Source organism: Dama dama, chromosome 22, assembly GCF_033118175.1.
Source record: "Dama dama isolate Ldn47 chromosome 22, ASM3311817v1, whole genome shotgun sequence".
NCBI classification, from domain to species: domain Eukaryota; kingdom Metazoa; phylum Chordata; class Mammalia; order Artiodactyla; family Cervidae; genus Dama; species Dama dama.
In genome coordinates this window covers 586,149-604,156 of record NC_083702.1, presented here as the reverse complement: position 1 = coordinate 604,156, position 18,008 = coordinate 586,149, and the positions used below count along the sequence as shown (strand labels likewise).

Here is an 18,008-nt window from a genome sequence, read left to right as displayed (position 1 = left end):
GGGAGCTCTCAGTCTCGGGTTCGCGCGGCTCCCAGGGTCTCCCCGCCCTCGCTGTCAGCCCGGAGGAAGACTGGAAGGCGCGGCCCTGCGCACGGGCCTCCGGGACTGGGAGGGGCCCTGGGACGTCCCGGGGGCCGCCAGCCTGGCAAGGGAGGGGGCCCACTCAGGCCTGCCCCCTCTGGCCCCACTCGGGAGCCCGGTCTCAGTGAGGCGAAACGCTTAACATATGTATCTTCAAAACAGCGCGCCGCACACCCTGCCGTGAAGAGCAGGGAGCAGGCTGACCCGCTGAGGGTCCCGGCAGTGCCGCCCACCCTCGGGCCCCGCATGGCACATGGATGGGCAGGAGGGACTCAAGAGTCTGGGGCTAGGAGAGGCGCCACGCGGTGCGGGGAGCCTCGGGGCTGCCGCTGACACGCTGGGACGGGGAGCTCTTTTCTGGATGAGTGTGGCGCTTTGAGAAGCTGTGAAGGAGCAGACTACTGATGGTCCTGCTCCCCCCTCGCAAGCGGGAGCCCCGAGAACCCAACCCAGAGAGGGCTGAAGGAGAGGACCACCGGGCCCCCCCGCCCCTGCCCCGGGCACAGGCCCCGTCAGAGCCTCTTCTGCTTCTGTTGAGTACTGGGATGAGACCCCTCCTTTCTGCCCCAGCTGTCTGGAGTTGGTTTTTCTCACTTCTACCCCAAAAGGTCCTGGCCACCACACTGCCACGCCACTGAGCTCATGCATGGGCAGGCGGTGTCCCCGACAAGCCCTCTGGCCTGGCGCCTGAGCCCAGGACGGGCTCTCCTGCAGAGATGGTGGGGACCCTGCCCCCTGTATTCCCCCACCCTCACGCCCTGTTTGGAAGGAGCCCACTCCCTGGGCCCTCTCAGAGGCACTTTAGGGTCAAGGGTAGGGTTAGGGTCACTTCTGGACCATGATACCCCTGCTCAGGTTTCTTGCTAGCACCCTGCCCCTGTCCCCCTCAGGGTTCTTCCTCCCCTCCTGAGGGTCTGCACCTCCCCACCCGCAGCAGGCTCGCCTTCTCCAGTCCTTGGGCCCCTTGGCTCCCTTTCTGTTCTTTCACCCCCACCTAGCATGGCTCCAATGCCTGTCACCCTGCCGACACCGTCGCCCCCGCCTCCCCGACTGTTTTCACTGCACCCAGCTGGCAAACCCCAGCCATGCACAGTCCTGCCCACCTGCCTCCTCCAGGCCCGTACCACCAGCTGGTGCGGAGTGACACCAGAGCGACGCCGCGGCCCCAGCTGTGCGTGGCTGCTCTCCCCACCGCCCAGCCAGCCGATGTCTGGCCAGCGCTCTTCGCTCTGCAGTTTCCTCAAACCTCTGGTGCCCCCTCCAGTGTCTCAGAGATGACCCCGCTGGCCTCCTTCACAGAGAAAACAGACCTGCGTCACCCCAAGTCTGGCCCTCCCCTCCCCGGCCTCCCCCCGCCCCACCACAGTTACACAGAAGTTCTGCTCCTCCTGCCCCCTTCCCACCTCGGGCTGTTTGCTGTTGGTGCCCCAGCCTCATCTTTCCCTCTGTAGGATCCTCACCATCAGGATCAAACTCAGTCTTTCCCACCTTAAGACACTCAAGCAAAACCTCACTAGACGCGTCTATGCAGCCAGAGGCCGCCCTGGCTTTTCCTGCCCCATGCAGAACTCTCCAAAGCATTCCTCCACCATCACCAGCACTCCCGCCTCCTGCGGTTCCCTGGTCTGCTTCTTGTTTCCATGGCCAAGCAGTGCTTGCGTGGCCAGCCTGTCATCCCCATAAGTGGCCCTGCACTGAGCACCAGTGGGGGAAGCCTGTGGATTTCCCCTGGGGGAGCAGCACATGGACAGTTAAAGACCACAAGTGCCAGGAGCTGCGCCACGCAGGGGCTGTAGGATCACAGGGGTCTCTGCCCCAGTCCGGAGCCATGGGGTGAAATGAGCCCCCAGGCTGCACTCTGAGGCCAGAGAACACCCTGCCCGGGGGCTGTGGGGGAAACAGTACCCCAGGCCTTCAGTGGCAGCAAGTGTTCTGAGAGGAAGAATGCAGACGGACACTGCTGAGGCTTTCCTCCACCTGACGTAGAGACTGGGAATTTTGATTTCTTTTTACTTTATTTAAAAAAAAGAAAAATTTTGGACTTCCGTGGTGGTGCAGTAGATAAGAATCCACCTGCTACAGCAGGGGACAGAGGTTCGATCCCCGATCTGTGAAGATTCCACGTGCAGAGGAGCAACTAACCCATGCGCCACAGCTACTGAGCCCGAGTGCTGCAGTGATGAAGCCGCTGAGCCCAGAGCCCACGCTCTGCAGCCAGAGAGACCACCGCGGGGAAGAGCCCACGCTCTGCAGCCAGAGAGACCACCGCGGGGAAGAGCCCGCGCTCTGCAGCCAGAGAGACCACCGCGGGGAAGAGCCCGCGCTCTGCAGCCAGAGAGACCACCGCGGGGAAGAGCCCGCGCTCTGCAGCCAGAGAGACCACCGCGGGGAAGAGCCCGCGCTCTGCAGCCAGAGAGACCACCGCGGGGAAGAGCCCGCGCTCTGCAGCCAGAGAGACCACCGCGAGGAAGAGCCTGCGCTCTGCAGCCAGAGAGAACACCGCGAGGAAGAGCCCGTGCATCGCAGGGAAGAGGAGCCTCGGCTGTCTTACCAGAGAAAGCCCGTGTGCGGCCACAAAGACCCGGAGCAACCAAAAGTAATAAGTAAATTGAGAGAAGCTTTTAAAAAATAAGTAAAGTAAATTTAAGAAATTAAGAAAAAAATTTGGGCCACATCACACAGATTGTGGGATCCTAGTTCCCCAACCAGGGATCAAACCCACACCCTGGCACTGAAAGCGTGGAGTCTTAAGCACTGGCCCACCAGGAAACATGCTAGTTCTCCTTTGTTGGTGGGTGAGGGATGTGATCACTTGTGTTTTGGAAGGACGATCCTGGCAGCATTGCACACAGCACACTGAGGGGGGCGGGGGGGCCTCTGCCTGCCCCCCTCCCACTCCAGGTTCTGTCCTCTCTCTGCACCGTCTGAGGGTGATGCCCACCACGCTTCCACCTCCCACAGACATGCCAGCTCTGAAACTCCCCAGATGGTGCTCCAGTTCTGCCTTCTCTTCAGCCCCTGGCCTGGGACACTGGAGGCCAGCCAGACATTCCTGCCCGCAGGTAGGGTAGCTAACCCCTCCCCACTCTCCCCTCGTCTGCCCCCCTACCCCCACTCTGTGTCTCTGACCCATCCACCCACCCACCGCATCCTTCCTGCCAGCACCAGACCGACCTCCCTGCTGAATCCCACTTTTCTAACATAAATGTGATCACATCACCCACCCTCCTTCCGGTAAAAATAAATAGAAATGAGAATACCTGCTGATGCTTCCCTACCTGCCTCAGGACATAAACCAAGCTGTTTAACATGGCAGGTGGCCACCACTTGTTAATTTATTCATCCAGCTAGTGTTTGTTGAGCTCCCATGGGCTGTGCAGAAGGAGGCAGGGAGAGTGACCAGGACACTTATGATGACCTCACACAGTGAGCAAGATTGGGGTGGGAAGACAGAAGAGGAAGCACTAACACAGAGATGCACAGGCGATCAAAAATGTCTGGGGGCGTGATGGGATAACTGTCCCCTCTCAGATGGACAAAGGGGTGAGGAACCTTGGCACCAAGTCCATTATCAGCTGACAGTAACATCAGCCTTGTGGAGAGCAGTTTGGCTCCACCCGTCAACACAAACACGGGCTCACCTTTAGCCAGAATTCCCATGCCTGCAAATATATCCTGTGGGGACACATCCATGAGCTCATGAAGCAGGGTACTTGTGCTTGGAAAGCCTGGAAATCACCTGATTGTCCCCCAGTAAAAGATCAGTGAAGTCACAGAACACCTACTTGTTGGTGTAGGCTCAGTCATAAGAAAGAATAGCAGTCTCTATGTTTGTTGTCATTATTGTTCAGTTGCTAAGTTGTGTCTTTTTGTGACCTCATGGACTATAACATGCCAGGCTCCTCTGTCACCCACTATCTCCAGGAGTTTGTAAAGGTTCATGTCCATCGAGTCTGTGGTGCTGTGTAAACATCTCATCCTCTGTTGTCCCCTTCTCCTCCTGTCTTCAATCTTTCTCAGCATCAGGGTCTTTTGCAGCGAGTTGCCTCTTCCCATCAGGTAGCCACACTATTGGAGCTTCAGGTGTTTTTGCCCGCATATGGATATGTGTGCATATATAATGCATACACACAGGACACCCCCCCAAAAGAAATGCATATAAAAGAAAGTAAAAAAACAGCACCCATCCTGGCCTGGGAAAGGAATCCACAGTGGGTGGCAATTAAGAGTCCTTACCTATTTAAATTTCTTACAAAAACCATTTAATATTTCAGTAATGGGAGGAAATGTGTGAAAGTCGCTCAGTCGTGTCCGACTCCCTGGACTATATGGTCCACGGAATTCTCCAGGCCAGAATACTGCAGTGGGTAGCCTTTCCCTTCTCCAGGGGATCTTCCCAACCCAGGGATCGAACCCAGGTCTCCCACGTCTCCCACATTGTAGGCGGATTCTTTACCATCGGAGCCACCGGGGGAAACCCAGTGGGAAAGTGGTAGAGTTTTCAGGAATAGAGTTGTTGGGCGCTCTATTGCGGAGGGGTCTCAAAAGCTCCTCTGGCCTGGCCTCCACCTCTCACTGGCTCAGAAATTTAGGGGCGAGCCCCAGGGCGGTGGGCGGGATCCAGCCCCGTGACCACACCCCGCGGCACCCTCTCCTTCACCCTGGACAGCTGGGCAGGCCCTGGGACAGGGTCTCCCACCGGAAAGTGGTGGAGGCGAGACTGGCTCCCGGCGTCCCCGGCCTGCCGCCCCGTCCCCAGAAGCGGCCCTAGTGGGGGCCCAGGTGGGCAGGGGTGGGGAGCGGGGGGCAGGGGTGCGGAGGGCTGGGGAGGGCTGGGGCCCCGCCCCGCCCCGCCGGCGCGCCGGGCTCCGCCTCCCTGGGGGACTATTTAGTCCGGGAGGGGCTGGGGCTCCGGCCCCAGCAGGACTCTGGGCACACGGTGACGGAGGAGGCGCCCGCACCACCTGCCAGAGACTCGCCCGGCCGCTGCCTGGCGGAGACCCTCGCCGACTGACCCGAGGCGCCCGCGGAAGCCTTGCGGGCCTGGGGCTGCCCCCAACACCTGCCCGGCTCGCCGCCCCCTCCGGCCCCGCCCGCATGGCCGGGCTCCTGGCGGTCACCCTCGGTTGCATCAGCCTCCTCTACCTACAGCTCCCAGGTGCGCTGTCCCTCGGCCTGGCCGGGAGCCGGCCGCCCACGCGACCCAGGTGAGCAGGTCTCAGACCACCCTGGCTGCCTGGGCAGGAAACCAGATGCTCCGGAACGCCCCACCCCGCCCCACCCCGCCGACGCCCCAGGACCCCTGAATGGGGGAAACCCGCTTCTGCTGCTAAGGCTCACCTGCTAAATCCAGCCCCAGGCCGTGGGCACCCCCCGCAGAGCAGAAGGCTCCTTTTTCTTTGCTTGCCCTTCTAAGGTATGCCCACTACCCCACTGGCAGAGCAGACCCCTCAGAAGGAGAGGTCAGCTGTGGGAGGGGAGGTTAAGGGGATTCCCATACCTGCCCACCTTCCTCCACCCCAAGGGAAGGGCTGAGAGGGCATAAACCTGAGTCCTGAACGGAGTAGCCCAGGGAGGTCAGGCAGCCGCTTGCCCAGCCCTTGAATGGGCTACTGAGATGGCTGAGGGCCAGAACCCCAGCCCTGAGCTCAGTGGGCTTCCCCTGGCCTGCTGGGCCATGGCATGGGGTCTGTGGGCTTCCCCTGGCCTGCTTGGCCATGGCGTGGGGTCTGTGGGCTTCCCCTGGCCGAGCTCCAGCCTGGGGGGTGGGGTGGGCTTCCCCTGGCCCGCTGGCCAGTGGCTTGGGGGCTGTGGGCTTCCCCTGGCCATGTTCCAGGCTGTTGGAAAGCTGTGGGCTTCCCTGGAAGGCTGGACCACTGGGTTTACTTCCTCCATCTCCCTGTGCAGGGAGCCCCCAGCCCGGACGCCTGCCAGTGGCTCACAGCCTCAGCACCCTGCAGCCCTTCCTGCGGTCTGGAAGCTGCACCAGGCCCTCCAGCCCAAGAAGAGTGTCAGCCTGGTCCCTGCCAGGGGTCAGGCTCTCCGCAATGGCCTCCGCCGACACTTGGGTACCCGCAGGCCGAGAGCCCAGCTCCTGCGTGTGGGCTGTGCTCTGGGTACCTGCCAGGTGCAGAACCTCAGCCACCGCCTGTGGCAGCTCGTCGGTTCGGCCGGCCCCCGGGCCTCAGCCCCCATTGACCCCAGCAGTCCCCACAGCTACGGCTGAGTGGGGGGGCAGGCCTGTCCCAGCTGGGATGCTGCACCCCAGCCCCAGGGCGGCAGCTGAGCCCCCAGCCCAGAGTGCCTGCAGAGAAAAGCCCCTAGAAGGGCAGTGCAGGCACCAGCGAACACCCCTGCCCCACTCTCCCCCGCCACGTTCTGCAGCAACCAGCCTCCAATTGCTGTGGACATAGAGGCCCATGTGGGGGCCCAGCGGAGTCTGATCACCCAGGGGCTCTGCACCGAGAGAGGGTAACACTTGGGGGACGGGGCTGAGAGAAGGCGGTTGGCAACATTAGATGCCAGAACGGGGCGCAGAGAAGAGGGTCTGCCCAAGGACGTGGGGCAGACGTCAGGGACCTGAGCACCCCGGGCCTCCTCTGGGCTGTGGAAGAGAGGGATTCTGGGTTGGCCACTTGTCCTGACATAGTAGGGTTAGGGCTGGGCTGCTCCAGTTGGGTCCAGGGTAGCAACAGAGACCTCTGCCTGCACCCCCTGAGGGCAGCTGCGGAGAGGGTGGAGGGGTCCTGGAGCTAGGCAGAGCACCCTTCCCACCCCCCAGGGCAGGGTGGGAGAGGGGTGGGGGTGGCATTTCTCCCAGCCCAAATCTCGCAATTAAGGCAGAATCTTAGCTCAAGGTGCGTAGGGGTGGCTGACCAAGGGTCAGGGCTCTGCAGGGGCTCCCTGAGCCTCCCCTGCCCGGCGCGGGGACCAGTGGGTCCAGGTGTGGGGACAAGCGGAGGCTGGTGGAGGAGACCGGCCTGGTTATCAGTGGACAAGTCAGCCAGAGGTGGAGTCTGCAGTGGGCGGGGTGGCAGCTGGGGGAGGAGTTACACGCTGGGAGCCAGTGCCTCCTGTCCTGGCACCCAGGTCTCACAGGGTTCAGAAGGGCGATTTCCCTTATTCAGCAGACGTTTTGTGCAGCACTTAATTTGTTGACGTTTGCTGTGTCACCCTTTCGGCCACCGAATGAGGGGAGCACCGCCTTTACCCCAACTCCCAGCCAGAGAGCAGGGCCGGGCCTGCAGGCACCACGGTGCCCACCCACAGATCCTGAGCTGCGGACCCCATGGGTGGGGCTCTCCCACCCTCGTGCTCACTCCTCTGGCTCCTGGCTCCCCCGCCTCCACCGGGCCACAGGAGGTCAGCCCAGGCTGGTCCCTGCCCGGTTGGGGGATGGACGGAGGGTGGCCGCAGCAGCTTGGATGCCGTGCGGAGGCTGGAATAGGTGCTTGCCGGGGCTGGAGAGGCCTGTGGTCACTGAGGGGTGTCGGAAGAGTGGGTGGGGAGGGCAGGCCGTGAGGGCTAGAGGGGCTCCAGGATGAAGGAGAGGAGGCCCCAGGAAGGCTGGGTTGGGGAGTCAGGAGCTCAGCTGGGCAAAACCTCCTGCGGCCCCGGCCCTGGGGCAAAGTCCTCCAGGAACACAGCCTCACACAGTGCCTCCACGAGGCAACCCTGCCTGCCAGGAGGCCCCCAGGGCTGCGGTGCCCGCCTCCTGCCCCCAGGTGCTCATTGAGCCTCGGGCCGTTTTCCTTGGGTCACCTGTCACGGTCACAGCATCACACTGGTGTCCACATGGCCTCCAAGCTCCAGGCCATGTCCCGGCCGCCTGTCCGACAGCCTGCTTGGAGACCTGGGGGATGCCTGCCGGGACCCCACCCACCCCCCTCCCGCTGCTCCCGGCCAGAGCCTCTTGGTCCTCCTCCCGTCTCCCGCCCTCATCCAGACCCGCTGGCTGGCACTTTGTTCCTTCCCTCGGTCCAGGCCACCAACCTGCTTTGGGATGATGGGTCCAGCCTCCCCCCTGGCATCCCCTCTCCATCCCTGAAGCAAATATCTGCGGAGCACTTGTAGAAACAGCGAATGAAACATCAGCCCCCCACCCGGAGACGGACACGTCCGTGGGAGGCGGCGGAGGAAACCGACCTCAGGAGCACAGAGTGAGCGATGCCCGGCTCGCGGAGTGCCGGAGGCGCTGCGGCTCGCGGGGCTGAGAGCACTCTGCCGTTGTCAACGGGGGCCAAGCACCCCCAGCTGACTCTCAGGACGGCAGGAGGAGCCGCGTGGAGAACACCTGGCCCACTGCCCTCTCCTGGCCCAGACTGCACCCTGACCTCAGCCTCTTTCCGATGACACCGTCGTCAGCTCCAGGCTGTGTGGTCCTGCTGTGTCTCCACCGCCAAGCCTGGCTCTCGCGTGACCCGGGCCGTGAGTTCATCTCTGCCCTGACTGGAGATGGAGCCTCAGGCCCAGGGCCTGAGAAGATCCCTCTGAGATCTCTGAGCCTCTCTGAGCCATGAGCCTCGCCCAGTATTACCAAGAATCCCACCCTGGACAGAATCCTGTCAAGTTTAGCAAGGCTGCCCCCACCCCTGATTCTCCTCTGGGAATTTCCCCTCGGCCCCTGCCCAGTCCCCCACCCCCACCCCAGGGCTGTGAAACTCCAGCTGACCTTGCTGTGTTCCAGCGGAGCATCTGAACATCTCTCCCATCTCGCAATCAAGAATAAAGTCTTCCATCCCTTCTGAACGAGTGTCAAAGGGCACTTCCCTGGAGCTCCCACGGTTAAGGACCCTGACGGAGAACCAAGATCCCACGCGGCATCGAGCACCTAGCAACTAACACCTAGCACCTAGCCCTGCAGCCGAGACCCCGCTCGGCCAAATAAAGAGATAGTCTTTAAAAAATGTCAAAAACGTCAAAATATTTTTCTGAAATAAGCCCCACCCTGCCCCAATCCCAGGTGCCTGGGGAAGATAGGGAGCTGGGAGGGGCAGCGTCCTGGAGGAGTTTAAAGCTCCTGGCAGCGGTGGGAGTCTGGCGACACAGCCGCCTCAACCTTCCGGGCAGGTCAGTTGCTGCAGGGACGTGGAGGTTGGCTGGGGGCGGGGGTGGGGGGGGGGAGTGCTATGCTGACACATTAACTCTCAGAGGCCAGCAGGAGGGTGGATGGTCACTCATTACCGAGGGCCAAGGCCAAGGGGCTGGGTGGTGTCCGGTCACTTATGTAACCTGTGGGCATATATACGGGCACGTGGGCCCGTGGAGCTCTGCCCCTCTCAGGATGAAGGTGGCTGTGGTGAGTACCCCTGGCCCACGCAGACTGCATGCTCAGGGAAAGCGGGGCAGCCCCGTGCCCACGCCCGGCGGGTTTCTGCTGGCCCACTCTTCGGGGTCAAAGGGCTCCCTCCCGGCCGTGGTCTATCTGGGGCAAAGGTCACGGGCCCAAACGCTGGGCTCCCTGCGGACCCGCGCCCTGAGAAGGAGACTCCGGGTGCGGGTGCTGTGTGGCCGCGGCCAAGCATCACCCTTGGAGCAGACATCCCCAGCATCCGCTCAGCAGATAAGGACTCAGGGCCGGAAGTCTTGACTCGGGCTCACCGAGGCCACGCGCCGGTGCCCTGGGGTGCCCACTGCCTCTCTGCCGCTCCACATCCAACAGTCCTGGCCCCCATGGGGTGTCCTCCCTTCCTCATGGAGCTGGCATCCTGGTGAAATGGATTCACCACCACCCCCACCCTACCAGGACCCAGACCCTTCGCTGGTTTCCCAGCCTGATATGGACCCAGAAGCAGCCAAAGACAAGGACAATTTCCGAAACTACACGGTGAGGACTGCTCCCCCACCGGCCCCCGCCTCTCCTGCCCTGTCCCCTTGCACAGCTCCAGGGGCCACCCTGGGGCCACCCTGACCACACCTTGGGGCCTGGGAGAGGCAGGCAGTGGCCCCCTGGGTGTGAAGGGCAGGGGGTGGCGAGCTGCCTGGCTGACCCTCCGGCTTGCAGTCCGGCCCGCTCCTGGACCGTGTCTTCGCCACCTACAAGCTTATGCACACATGGCAGACCGTGGACTTCGTCAGGAGGAAGGTAGGTGGCCAACTCCTAACCCAAGCTCCCAAGGGCTGACCCTGGGACCATACTGACCTTTCCCTTCTGGCCCAGCATGCCCAGTTTGGGGGCTTCTCCTATAAGAGGATGACTGTCATGGAGGCTGTGGACATGCTGGACGGACTGGTGGACGAGTCGGACCCCGACGTGGACTTCCCCAACTCCTTCCATGCCTTCCAGACAGCCGAGGGCATCCGGAAGGCCCATCCGGACAAGGGTGTGCTCCCCACTTGCTCTGACGGGTGCTGGGGAAGCGGGGGGTGGTCTGGCCCTCTCCCAGTAGGCCCTGCATCCCCCCCACAGCCCCAGGACTGTGCCTCTGCCCCGGCCCCTGCACCCTTCTAGCCTGCACTGTCCCTCCCTCTCCTCCAGACTGGTTCCACCTCGTTGGGCTCCTGCACGACCTGGGGAAGGTCCTGGCTCTGGCAGGGGAGCCCCAGGTGAGGAGAGGGGTGGAGGGCAGTCAGCAGGGCAGGGCCGGGGCAGCCTCCGCTCCAGGCTCTGGACACCCACTTGGGGGGCAGGCCAGTCACGCCCACCCACAGCTGCCCGTTGGTCCGTCCCCAGTGGGCAGTGGTAGGAGACACCTTCCCAGTTGGCTGCCGTCCTCAGGCCTCTGTGGTCTTCCATGACTGCACCTTCCAGGACAACCCTGACCTCCAGGACCCCCTGTACAGGTGCGGCTCCCTTGCCCTCCCTCGTCGAGGTCCTCCCCGCTCCTCCCCCTTCCGGGGTCCTGCTCCTGAGCCCCTCACCTTCCGTCCCCCTCTGCAGCACGGAGCTTGGCATGTACCAGCCTCACTGTGGGCTCGAGAACGTCCTCATGTCCTGGGGCCATGACGGTGAGGCCGGTCGGTTGGGGGGACGGCGGGGACCACTCTGGGGCTGCCCCTCTGGGTGCCCACCCAGAGGTGGTGACCCGCCCTCTCCCACAGAGTACATGTACCGGATGATGAAGTTCAACAAATTCGCCCTCCCACCGGAGGTAGGAGGGGGTGGGGACCGAGCCAAGGTCAAGCCCTGCTCCACCCGCCCCGCCACCCGGCCCGGAGCCTGAGGCCTGGCTACCCGCAGGCCTTCTACATCATCCGGTTCCACTCCTTCTACCCCTGGCACAAGTTCGGTGACTACCAGCAGCTGTGCAACGAGCAGGACCTGGCCATGCTGCCCTGGGTGCAGGAGTTCAAGTACGGCCACGGGCACGGTCACAGGCACGGGCACGCCTGGGGGGTGGGGTGACTCGCACGGTCACGGCCACGGTCACGGGCACGCCTGGGGGGTGGGGTGACTCGGGGGGCTTCACGGGCCACCGTCCCTGTGCTGCAGCAAGTTCGACCTCTACACCAAGAGCTCCAGCCTGCCGGACGTAGCCGCGCTGCGGCCTTACTACCAGGGGCTCGTTGACAAGTACTGTCCTGGCGTCCTGTGCTGGTGACCGCCGGCCCACCCCCTCACCTGCCGGGTGCCCAGGGCACAGCCACCGTCAGGAACAGCATCGACCGCCACAGCCCTTCCCGGGGGACCGCACGGGCCCACCTGCCCTCCCTGCCGGTTGGCAATAAAGACCTCGAAGCGCCTTGTGATTCTGACCTGCGTCTTGTGGCGGGACACTCACTGGGGTGCCGGTCTGGGGGTGGGGGACCCCAGCTCTGGGTCAGTCTCCCTAAAGAAAACAAACAAAAACATCTGCTAGCTGGAACACACGACAGGAAACAGCGTGATAAACACACAGACTGACTGTGACGAACACGACCCATGAGGACACCCCCAGACGCAGACCTCTCCTTGGTCAAGTGTGCCCCCCTCACACGGCGGCGCTGTGGAAAGCTGCTCATTTGTCTGGGGACTTCCTGTCAGGATTTTGCTGATTACACCCTCTTGGGATCTTTTCATGTTTTCCTCAGTATTTCTTGCTAACTGATAACTGAGCGCAGAGGCTGAATCAGATTCAAATTTGACTTAGGGGTCAGAGTGCTCTAGAGGTGGGGGCTTTCGGAGAACACCACTGTCCTCAGCGTGGTCAGCTGGCCACTTGGTGGTCTCGGGTCTGAGAATGCCCTCCACCGGAGGGAGAGAGACTTACCCGGGGACCAGCCAGCTCGCCACCCTGTTTGGTCACTGTCTGTGCAGGAAGGGGAAGCACATGCTCCCACCGCTCTCTTAGTTTAATCAGTTTGTAAGAGCTGGTTCCGTAGCACCCTTCGAACACAATCAAGTTGTCTGTTGTGTATCAAGGACACACAGATTCAGCGGATTTGTGCTTCCATGAGTTGTCATCCTTCCTGGTGCTCAGACAAGGCTGGGGAGGGGCTTTGCGGTGGGCTCCTGGGTCCTCCGGACGATCAAAATTGGTCTCTGGGATGGGATGTCTTGCCATCTGGTGTAACAGGATGCCCAGACTCTGTTCATTTCCTGTGTATGCTGTAACAAGCTACCATAAACTTGGTGACTTGTTGAAAACAACAGAAACTTATTCTCTCACGCCGGGGAAGGCAGAAGTCTGGGATCACGGTGTCAGCCGTGCCTCCTCCAGGGCATCCACTCCCAGGTGGCGGCCAGCACCCCCGGCTCTGCCTTCACGCTGCTGCCTCTCCGTGTCCCGCTCCGTCCCTCTCTATAAAGGCACTTGTGACGGCACTCAGTGCCCACCCAGATGATCCAGGGCGACCTCCTCATCTCAAGGTCTGTGATTATATCCACAAGGTGCTTTTTCCAAGTGAGGCTATGCTCACACTTTTCAGAGGTCGGATGTAGACAATTTTGCGGGCCATTTCCAGCTCCCCGCAGCGGCTGATCTGGATATGGAACTGGCCCTTTCTCCAAGGAACTTTGGGAGTGGGAAGTGGTATTTCAAATGCACGTGCTGGGGGCTGAAGACCCAATCAGTTCTTGAACGTCCACGGGTTGTGACCGTGGAGGCGGCACTGCCCACTGCCTCCCTGCCCTTCTGCCCAGTGAGACCCTCTTGTCCTGCTCGCACCCAGCCCTGCGGTGCTCTGGCAGCAGGAGGGGTCAAGTGTGACCAGAGGCTTTGCCTGGGACTTCCCTGGGTGCCCGGTGGTTGCAGGAGATGGGGTTTGGATCCCTGGTTGGGGACCACATGCCGCAGAGCAACTAAACCGGTACACTCTGGAGCCTGTGAGCTGAGCTGCTACTATAGAGTCCATGTTCCTTAATTAAAGATCAAGGCGTGATTCAAAGGAGATCCTGCGTGCAGCCAAATAAATAGTAAAATGCATGTATGTACATACACATACTTTTTTTTTTCATTTATTTTTATTAGTTGGAGGCTAATTACAATATTGTAGTGGTTTTTGCCATACATTGACATGAATCAGCCATGGATTTACATGTGCTCCCCATCCCGATCCCCTCTCCCGCCTCCCTCTCCATCCCATCCTTCTGGGTCTTCCCAGTGCACCAGCCCTGAGCAGCTGTCTCAAGCATCCAACCTGGGCTGGTGATCTGTTTCACCCTTGATAGTGTACTTGTTTCAATGCTGTTCTCTCTGAACATCCCACCCTCGCCTTCTCCCGCAGAGTCCCAAAGTCTGTTCTGTACATCTGTGTCTCTTTTTCTGTTTTGCATATAGGGTTATCCTTACCATCTTTTTAAATTCCATATATATGCGTTAGTATACTGTATTGGTCTTTATCTTTCTGGCTTACTTCACTCTGTATAATGGGCTCCAGTTTCATCCATCTCATTAGAACTGATTCAAATGAATTCTTTTTAACGGCTGAGTAATATTCCATGGTGTATATGTACCACAGCTTCCTTATCCATTCGTCTGCTGATGGGCATCTAGGTTGCTTCCATGTCCTGGCTATTATAAACAGTGCTGCGATGAACATCGGGGTACACGTGTCTCTTTCAAATCTGGTTTCCTCGGTGTGTATGCCCAGGAGTGGGACTGCTGGGTCATATGGCAGTTCTAGTTCCAGTTTTTTAAGGAATCTCCACACTGTTCTCCATAGTGGCTGTACTAGTTTGCATTCCCACCAACAGTGTAAGAGGGTTCCCTTTTCTCCACACTCTCTAGATCTCTAGACTTTTGGATAGCAGCCATTCTGACTGGCGTGAGATGGTACCTCATTGAGGTTTTGATTTGCATTTCTCTGATAATGTGTGACATTGAGCATCTTTTCATGTGTTTGTTAGTCATCTGTATGTCTTCTTTGGAGAAATGTCTGTTTAGATCTTTGGCCCATTTTACACATACATTTAAAAAGAGGCTCTGCCCAAGCTCTTCCCCACTCACTCCTTCTGGAGCACTCTTTTGGTGCCTCCTCTCCTCCTGGAGCACTCCTGCTTGCTCTGGGCCCCCTTGCACCATCCTCAGGCCCCCTTGCCAGCTGCGCCCCCCACCCCCAGACTTTGAACTCAGGCAGGGCAGGTGCAGGGCGCCGAGGGGGTCCTTTCCCTAGAGTGGCTTGTGAGGTGCAGGGGCCTCTGGAGGGGCAGGCCAAGGGCTCTGAACCTGGACTGCATGTGGGTGACGGGGCCTCTCTGCCTTCTTGAGAGTGAGGAGGAGGCAGGTCTCCGAGGAGCCTGGGGTTGGGGGGATGCTAGACTGACTGTCTCTCTGTGCTCAAAGTCATCACCCAAGGGGTGCCTCCACAGTGAACGGCAGGAGTGGCCACTTTCTCCTCTGACCCCAGGTCCCCACGCCTCTCTGTGGCCCTGCAGACTGTAACCTGGCCATCTCCAAACAGGCCCCAGGGTTGGGAAGAGGGCCAGGGATCTCATGTTCCAGTCTACTCGGCATTGCTGGTCTTGCTGGGGGCCTCAGGGCACTGGGCAGCTGAGGAGCCCGCAGAGGCAAGGCTTGGCTCTACCTCCAGATTGCACTGGCCAGGCGCCTCTGCCCGTGGGCCTCTCCAGGCAAGAACACAGGAATGGGCTACCATTTCCTCCTCCAGGGGATCTTCCCGACCTAGGGATTGAACCCAAGTCTTCTGCATTCTCCTCCTGCATTGCAGGCAGATTATTTACTGCTGAGCCATTGAACTTCTCTTTATTTTTTTATTTTTTTTTTAAACTTCTTTCCGTTTATTCAAAATAAAAATACACATAGAATTATGAAAATATAGGTTTACTATTTCCACCATGTAAGTTGATGCTGCTGTTTGAAAGGCTTGCAAATTGTTTTTCCCAGTTTTAAAGCTCGTCTCGATCCCGCAACAGAGTGTACCTATATTCACTGGGCGCCAGTTTCTGGAAGGAGCTCTCAGGCGGGCTGCTTGCTACATCCTGGACTTCCTCTCCTGGGGCTGTATCAGTTGGGTCAGGACCATGATGGAATTCTCTGTGTAGTTTTCCAGAATGTAAGTCAAATACAAACTGCTTGAGTTTTCCAGGAATTAATACATCCCTGAAGTCTCCAAACACATACATATGCCTAAAGCTGTCGATAGCTATTACCGGGCAATCTGCTGGAGTTTTCTGTGTGTGCAGAAGAGGATGTCTGAATTTGTCACAGTCAGCACGTAAAAAGTTTATTGTACCTTTTTCACTTATTAATTGTCGGGCTACTTCATTCTGGAATATTTCTAAACTTTCTGTATCTTCTTTCATGTGGAACAGTATGAGAAAAGGCAGTGCTTCTTCTGTCAGTTCCTCTCCATTTTCAAATGTTATTTCTCTGACAAGAGGAACGCATTTATCTTGAATCCAGTTGTAAGTCCCATCAAAATTTGTCATAGATCCCAAGTACACCATATCTGGAGCAGAATGCCCTGGTGGCTTATAGATGATGTTGTCTCCACTGTATCTTTCCGGTTTTGAGACAGCTCCAAATGCAGCTAGGAAGGCACAATCATCATGCAAAATATTTGCTACTCTTTCAAAAACTCTATAGTTTTCTGAATCCTTCTGCTCAAAATATCCAATGATATTTCTTTTGCTGCGGTCAAGAGTGTTGGCTTCTGCCAAGATATGAAGCTCCTGAATGGGGTCACTTTTTTGTTGCCTGATGTAATCTGCAAGTGCTTTCACTGATCGCTTCTCTTTAAACGAGCCGGTTTCTTCTAAGAGAGTGGTTGCAAGCAAGAGTCTTAGAGGAATCTAGAATTTGTTATCGGGCCTGTTTGGGGTTGAAAGTTGGGAACGCCTGCTGGTAATGGAAACCTGGTGGTTCGTGGCCTACAGGAGCAGGGCAGATAATCACGGCCTTAGTTACTCTGGCCAGCCCTCGGGGATGGTGAGCAGGTGCTAGAGGAAGGCCGCTGCCTCTACAGGCACTGATGGCCTAAGACAGGACAGCAATGAGTCCAGCTCCCTAAACCCAGGACCGAGCCTGGACTGGAAGAGAGCATTCCGTGACTTGCTGGACTCTGCAATATGCCCAGACTCTGTGACTTGCCCAGACCGTGGCCCTAAGGGCATGGTTGGCAGCTGCCCAGCTGCCCTGGAGACTCTGGGCTGTTGGGGACCATGAGGTTACTGCTGCTTTCACCCAGAGAGGTCACTTCCTTAAAAGGTCAGTTTTACTCAAGAAGGTCTTTTTTTTTTTTTGCCACGCTGCATGTTTTGTGGGATCTTAGTTCTCCATCCAGGGATTGAACCTGCACCCCCTGCAGTGGAAGCACAAAGTCTTAACCTCTAAGCTCTCATTCAAATAATATTAATAAGTAAATATTTAAAGAATTTCGTAATTTCCAATGGTAAATACTGACAGATACAACACTCATAAACAAAAGCTTTTTTGGGTTCTCAATAGCTTTTAAGAACATGAGACCAGATGACCTGGTGACTTCCTCTGGCAGAAACCACAAAGCTGCCTCTGTGGGCTCCCTCAGGTACAAAGTGAAGGCCCTGCCGTCAGTACGGCTGCCCCAGAGCCCACGGCGTGCCCCTCCCCGAGGAGTCGTTGGCCGCCCCCATGGGCACCGCCCGTGATGACAGCAGCCATCTGTCACCACCAGGCCCTTGTGCGCCTGGACTTGCTACCCTGTCCCGCGCCTCCTCCGGCACCGTCATCCACTAACTCGCCTGTCACAGCCTCTAACCGAGGCCAGAATGAGGAGGCTGGAGCCTGCAGGCCCCCAGACGCCCCCACGACCCCAAATCGATCATCTGACGGGATGACAGTACTACTAGTCGGAGACCCAGCTGCAGTGCTGGCTTGGATGGGGGATGTGGTTGCCGAGGAAGCAGGGCTTCTCCCCAGAGGCACGGCAACGCTTCCTCCGAGCCGGGCAAGGCTTGCTGTGCCACAGGGACGGGGTGGCTGGCGTTCGGCTGAGGGGCCAGGAGGGCCTGGAGAGGAGCTGGCTCCGTGGAAGATGGCAATGCCCTCGCAGATGGGCCGAGGGCTCACAGGCTTCGGCGAGCCTGGGGAGCATGCCATGGCGAGCGTGGGGAGGCCCTACCAGCCTCGCTCATGACTGTAGCAGGAACAAACACAACCTGTACTTTTCCTTGCTGTTCTGCAGACGTCTTTGCGTCACTAAATTCACTGTTCAGTGTGTGAGACGCAGAGTTTTGAGCAGGGACTGTGCTGAGCTCAGGGGTGGGTGTCCAGCTGCAGCCTGGAGGTGATGCGCCTGCAGGAGAGGACCAGCTGTGGGTGCCTCCACCTGCTGTGAGCAAGTGGTTCCGAGTGAGATGTACCATGGCTGCCTCGTATCAGTGGGATGTTGTGTGGGTGCAGAGGCAGCATGAATCAGGAAGATGGATTCATCAGCGGCCAGGGCACCAAGGAGGCGGTGTGGGAGCACCTCCACTGTGAGAAGGGCCTGCCTCTCCAGGAGTCTGGGTGGGGCTGGGGCAGCTCCTCCCCACCCACCTCTCCTTTCGGAAGCCAAGAGGGGGAGAAAAG

The 18,008-nt window shown here is 59.0% G+C and overlaps 3 protein-coding genes across 3 annotated transcripts; 2 read left to right on the top strand and 1 right to left on the bottom strand.

The window, feature by feature from the left end:
* The first annotated feature begins 5,024 nt into the window (after positions 1–5,024).
* On the top strand, positions 5,025–9,000 carry ADM2 (adrenomedullin 2). Its single transcript, XM_061124235.1, has 2 exons — positions 5,025–5,288; positions 5,989–9,000. The coding sequence occupies exons 1-2, from the start codon at positions 5,179–5,181 to the stop codon at positions 6,305–6,307; spliced, it is 429 nt and encodes a 142-aa protein (XP_060980218.1). The 5' UTR covers positions 5,025–5,178; the 3' UTR covers positions 6,308–9,000.
* Positions 9,001–9,128: 128 nt separating this feature from the next.
* MIOX (myo-inositol oxygenase) lies at positions 9,129–11,756 on the top strand. Its single transcript, XM_061124012.1, has 10 exons — positions 9,129–9,150; positions 9,743–9,907; positions 10,085–10,165; positions 10,241–10,403; positions 10,559–10,626; positions 10,754–10,863; positions 10,961–11,028; positions 11,122–11,171; positions 11,261–11,373; positions 11,513–11,756. Exons 2-10 carry the CDS (start codon positions 9,797–9,799, stop codon positions 11,619–11,621), a joined length of 873 nt encoding a protein of 290 aa, XP_060979995.1. The 5' UTR covers positions 9,129–9,150; positions 9,743–9,796; the 3' UTR covers positions 11,622–11,756.
* Positions 11,757–15,217: 3,461 nt separating this feature from the next.
* LOC133044061 (endoplasmic reticulum resident protein 44-like) lies at positions 15,218–17,167 on the bottom strand. The gene is made up of 2 exons (XM_061125623.1): positions 17,016–17,167; positions 15,218–16,241 (listed from the first exon to the last, which is right to left on the bottom strand). The coding sequence occupies exons 1-2, from the start codon at positions 17,165–17,167 to the stop codon at positions 15,347–15,349; spliced, it is 1,047 nt and encodes a 348-aa protein (XP_060981606.1). The 3' UTR covers positions 15,218–15,346.
* Positions 17,168–18,008: the final 841 nt, after the last annotated feature.

Coding starts and splice junctions, on each gene's coding strand:
- ADM2 (XM_061124235.1), top strand. CDS start 5,179: ATGGCCGGGCTCCTGGCGGTCACCCTCGGTTGCATCAGCCTCCTCTAC. Junction 5,289..5,988: donor CGGCCGCCCACGCGACCCAG/GTGAGCAGGTCT, acceptor CTCCCTGTGCAG/GGAGCCCCCAGCCCGGACGC.
- MIOX (XM_061124012.1), top strand. CDS start 9,797: ATGGATTCACCACCACCCCCACCCTACCAGGACCCAGACCCTTCGCTG. Junction 10,627..10,753: donor CTCTGGCAGGGGAGCCCCAG/GTGAGGAGAGGG, acceptor GTCCGTCCCCAG/TGGGCAGTGGTAGGAGACAC. Junction 11,374..11,512: donor CCCTGGGTGCAGGAGTTCAA/GTACGGCCACGG, acceptor CCTGTGCTGCAG/CAAGTTCGACCTCTACACCA.
- LOC133044061 (XM_061125623.1), bottom strand. CDS start 17,167: ATGACGGTGCCGGAGGAGGCGCGGGACAGGGTAGCAAGTCCAGGCGCA. Junction 16,242..17,015: donor CCGTGGGCTCTGGGGCAGCC/GTACTGACGGCA, acceptor GATTCCTCTAAG/ACTCTTGCTTGCAACCACTC.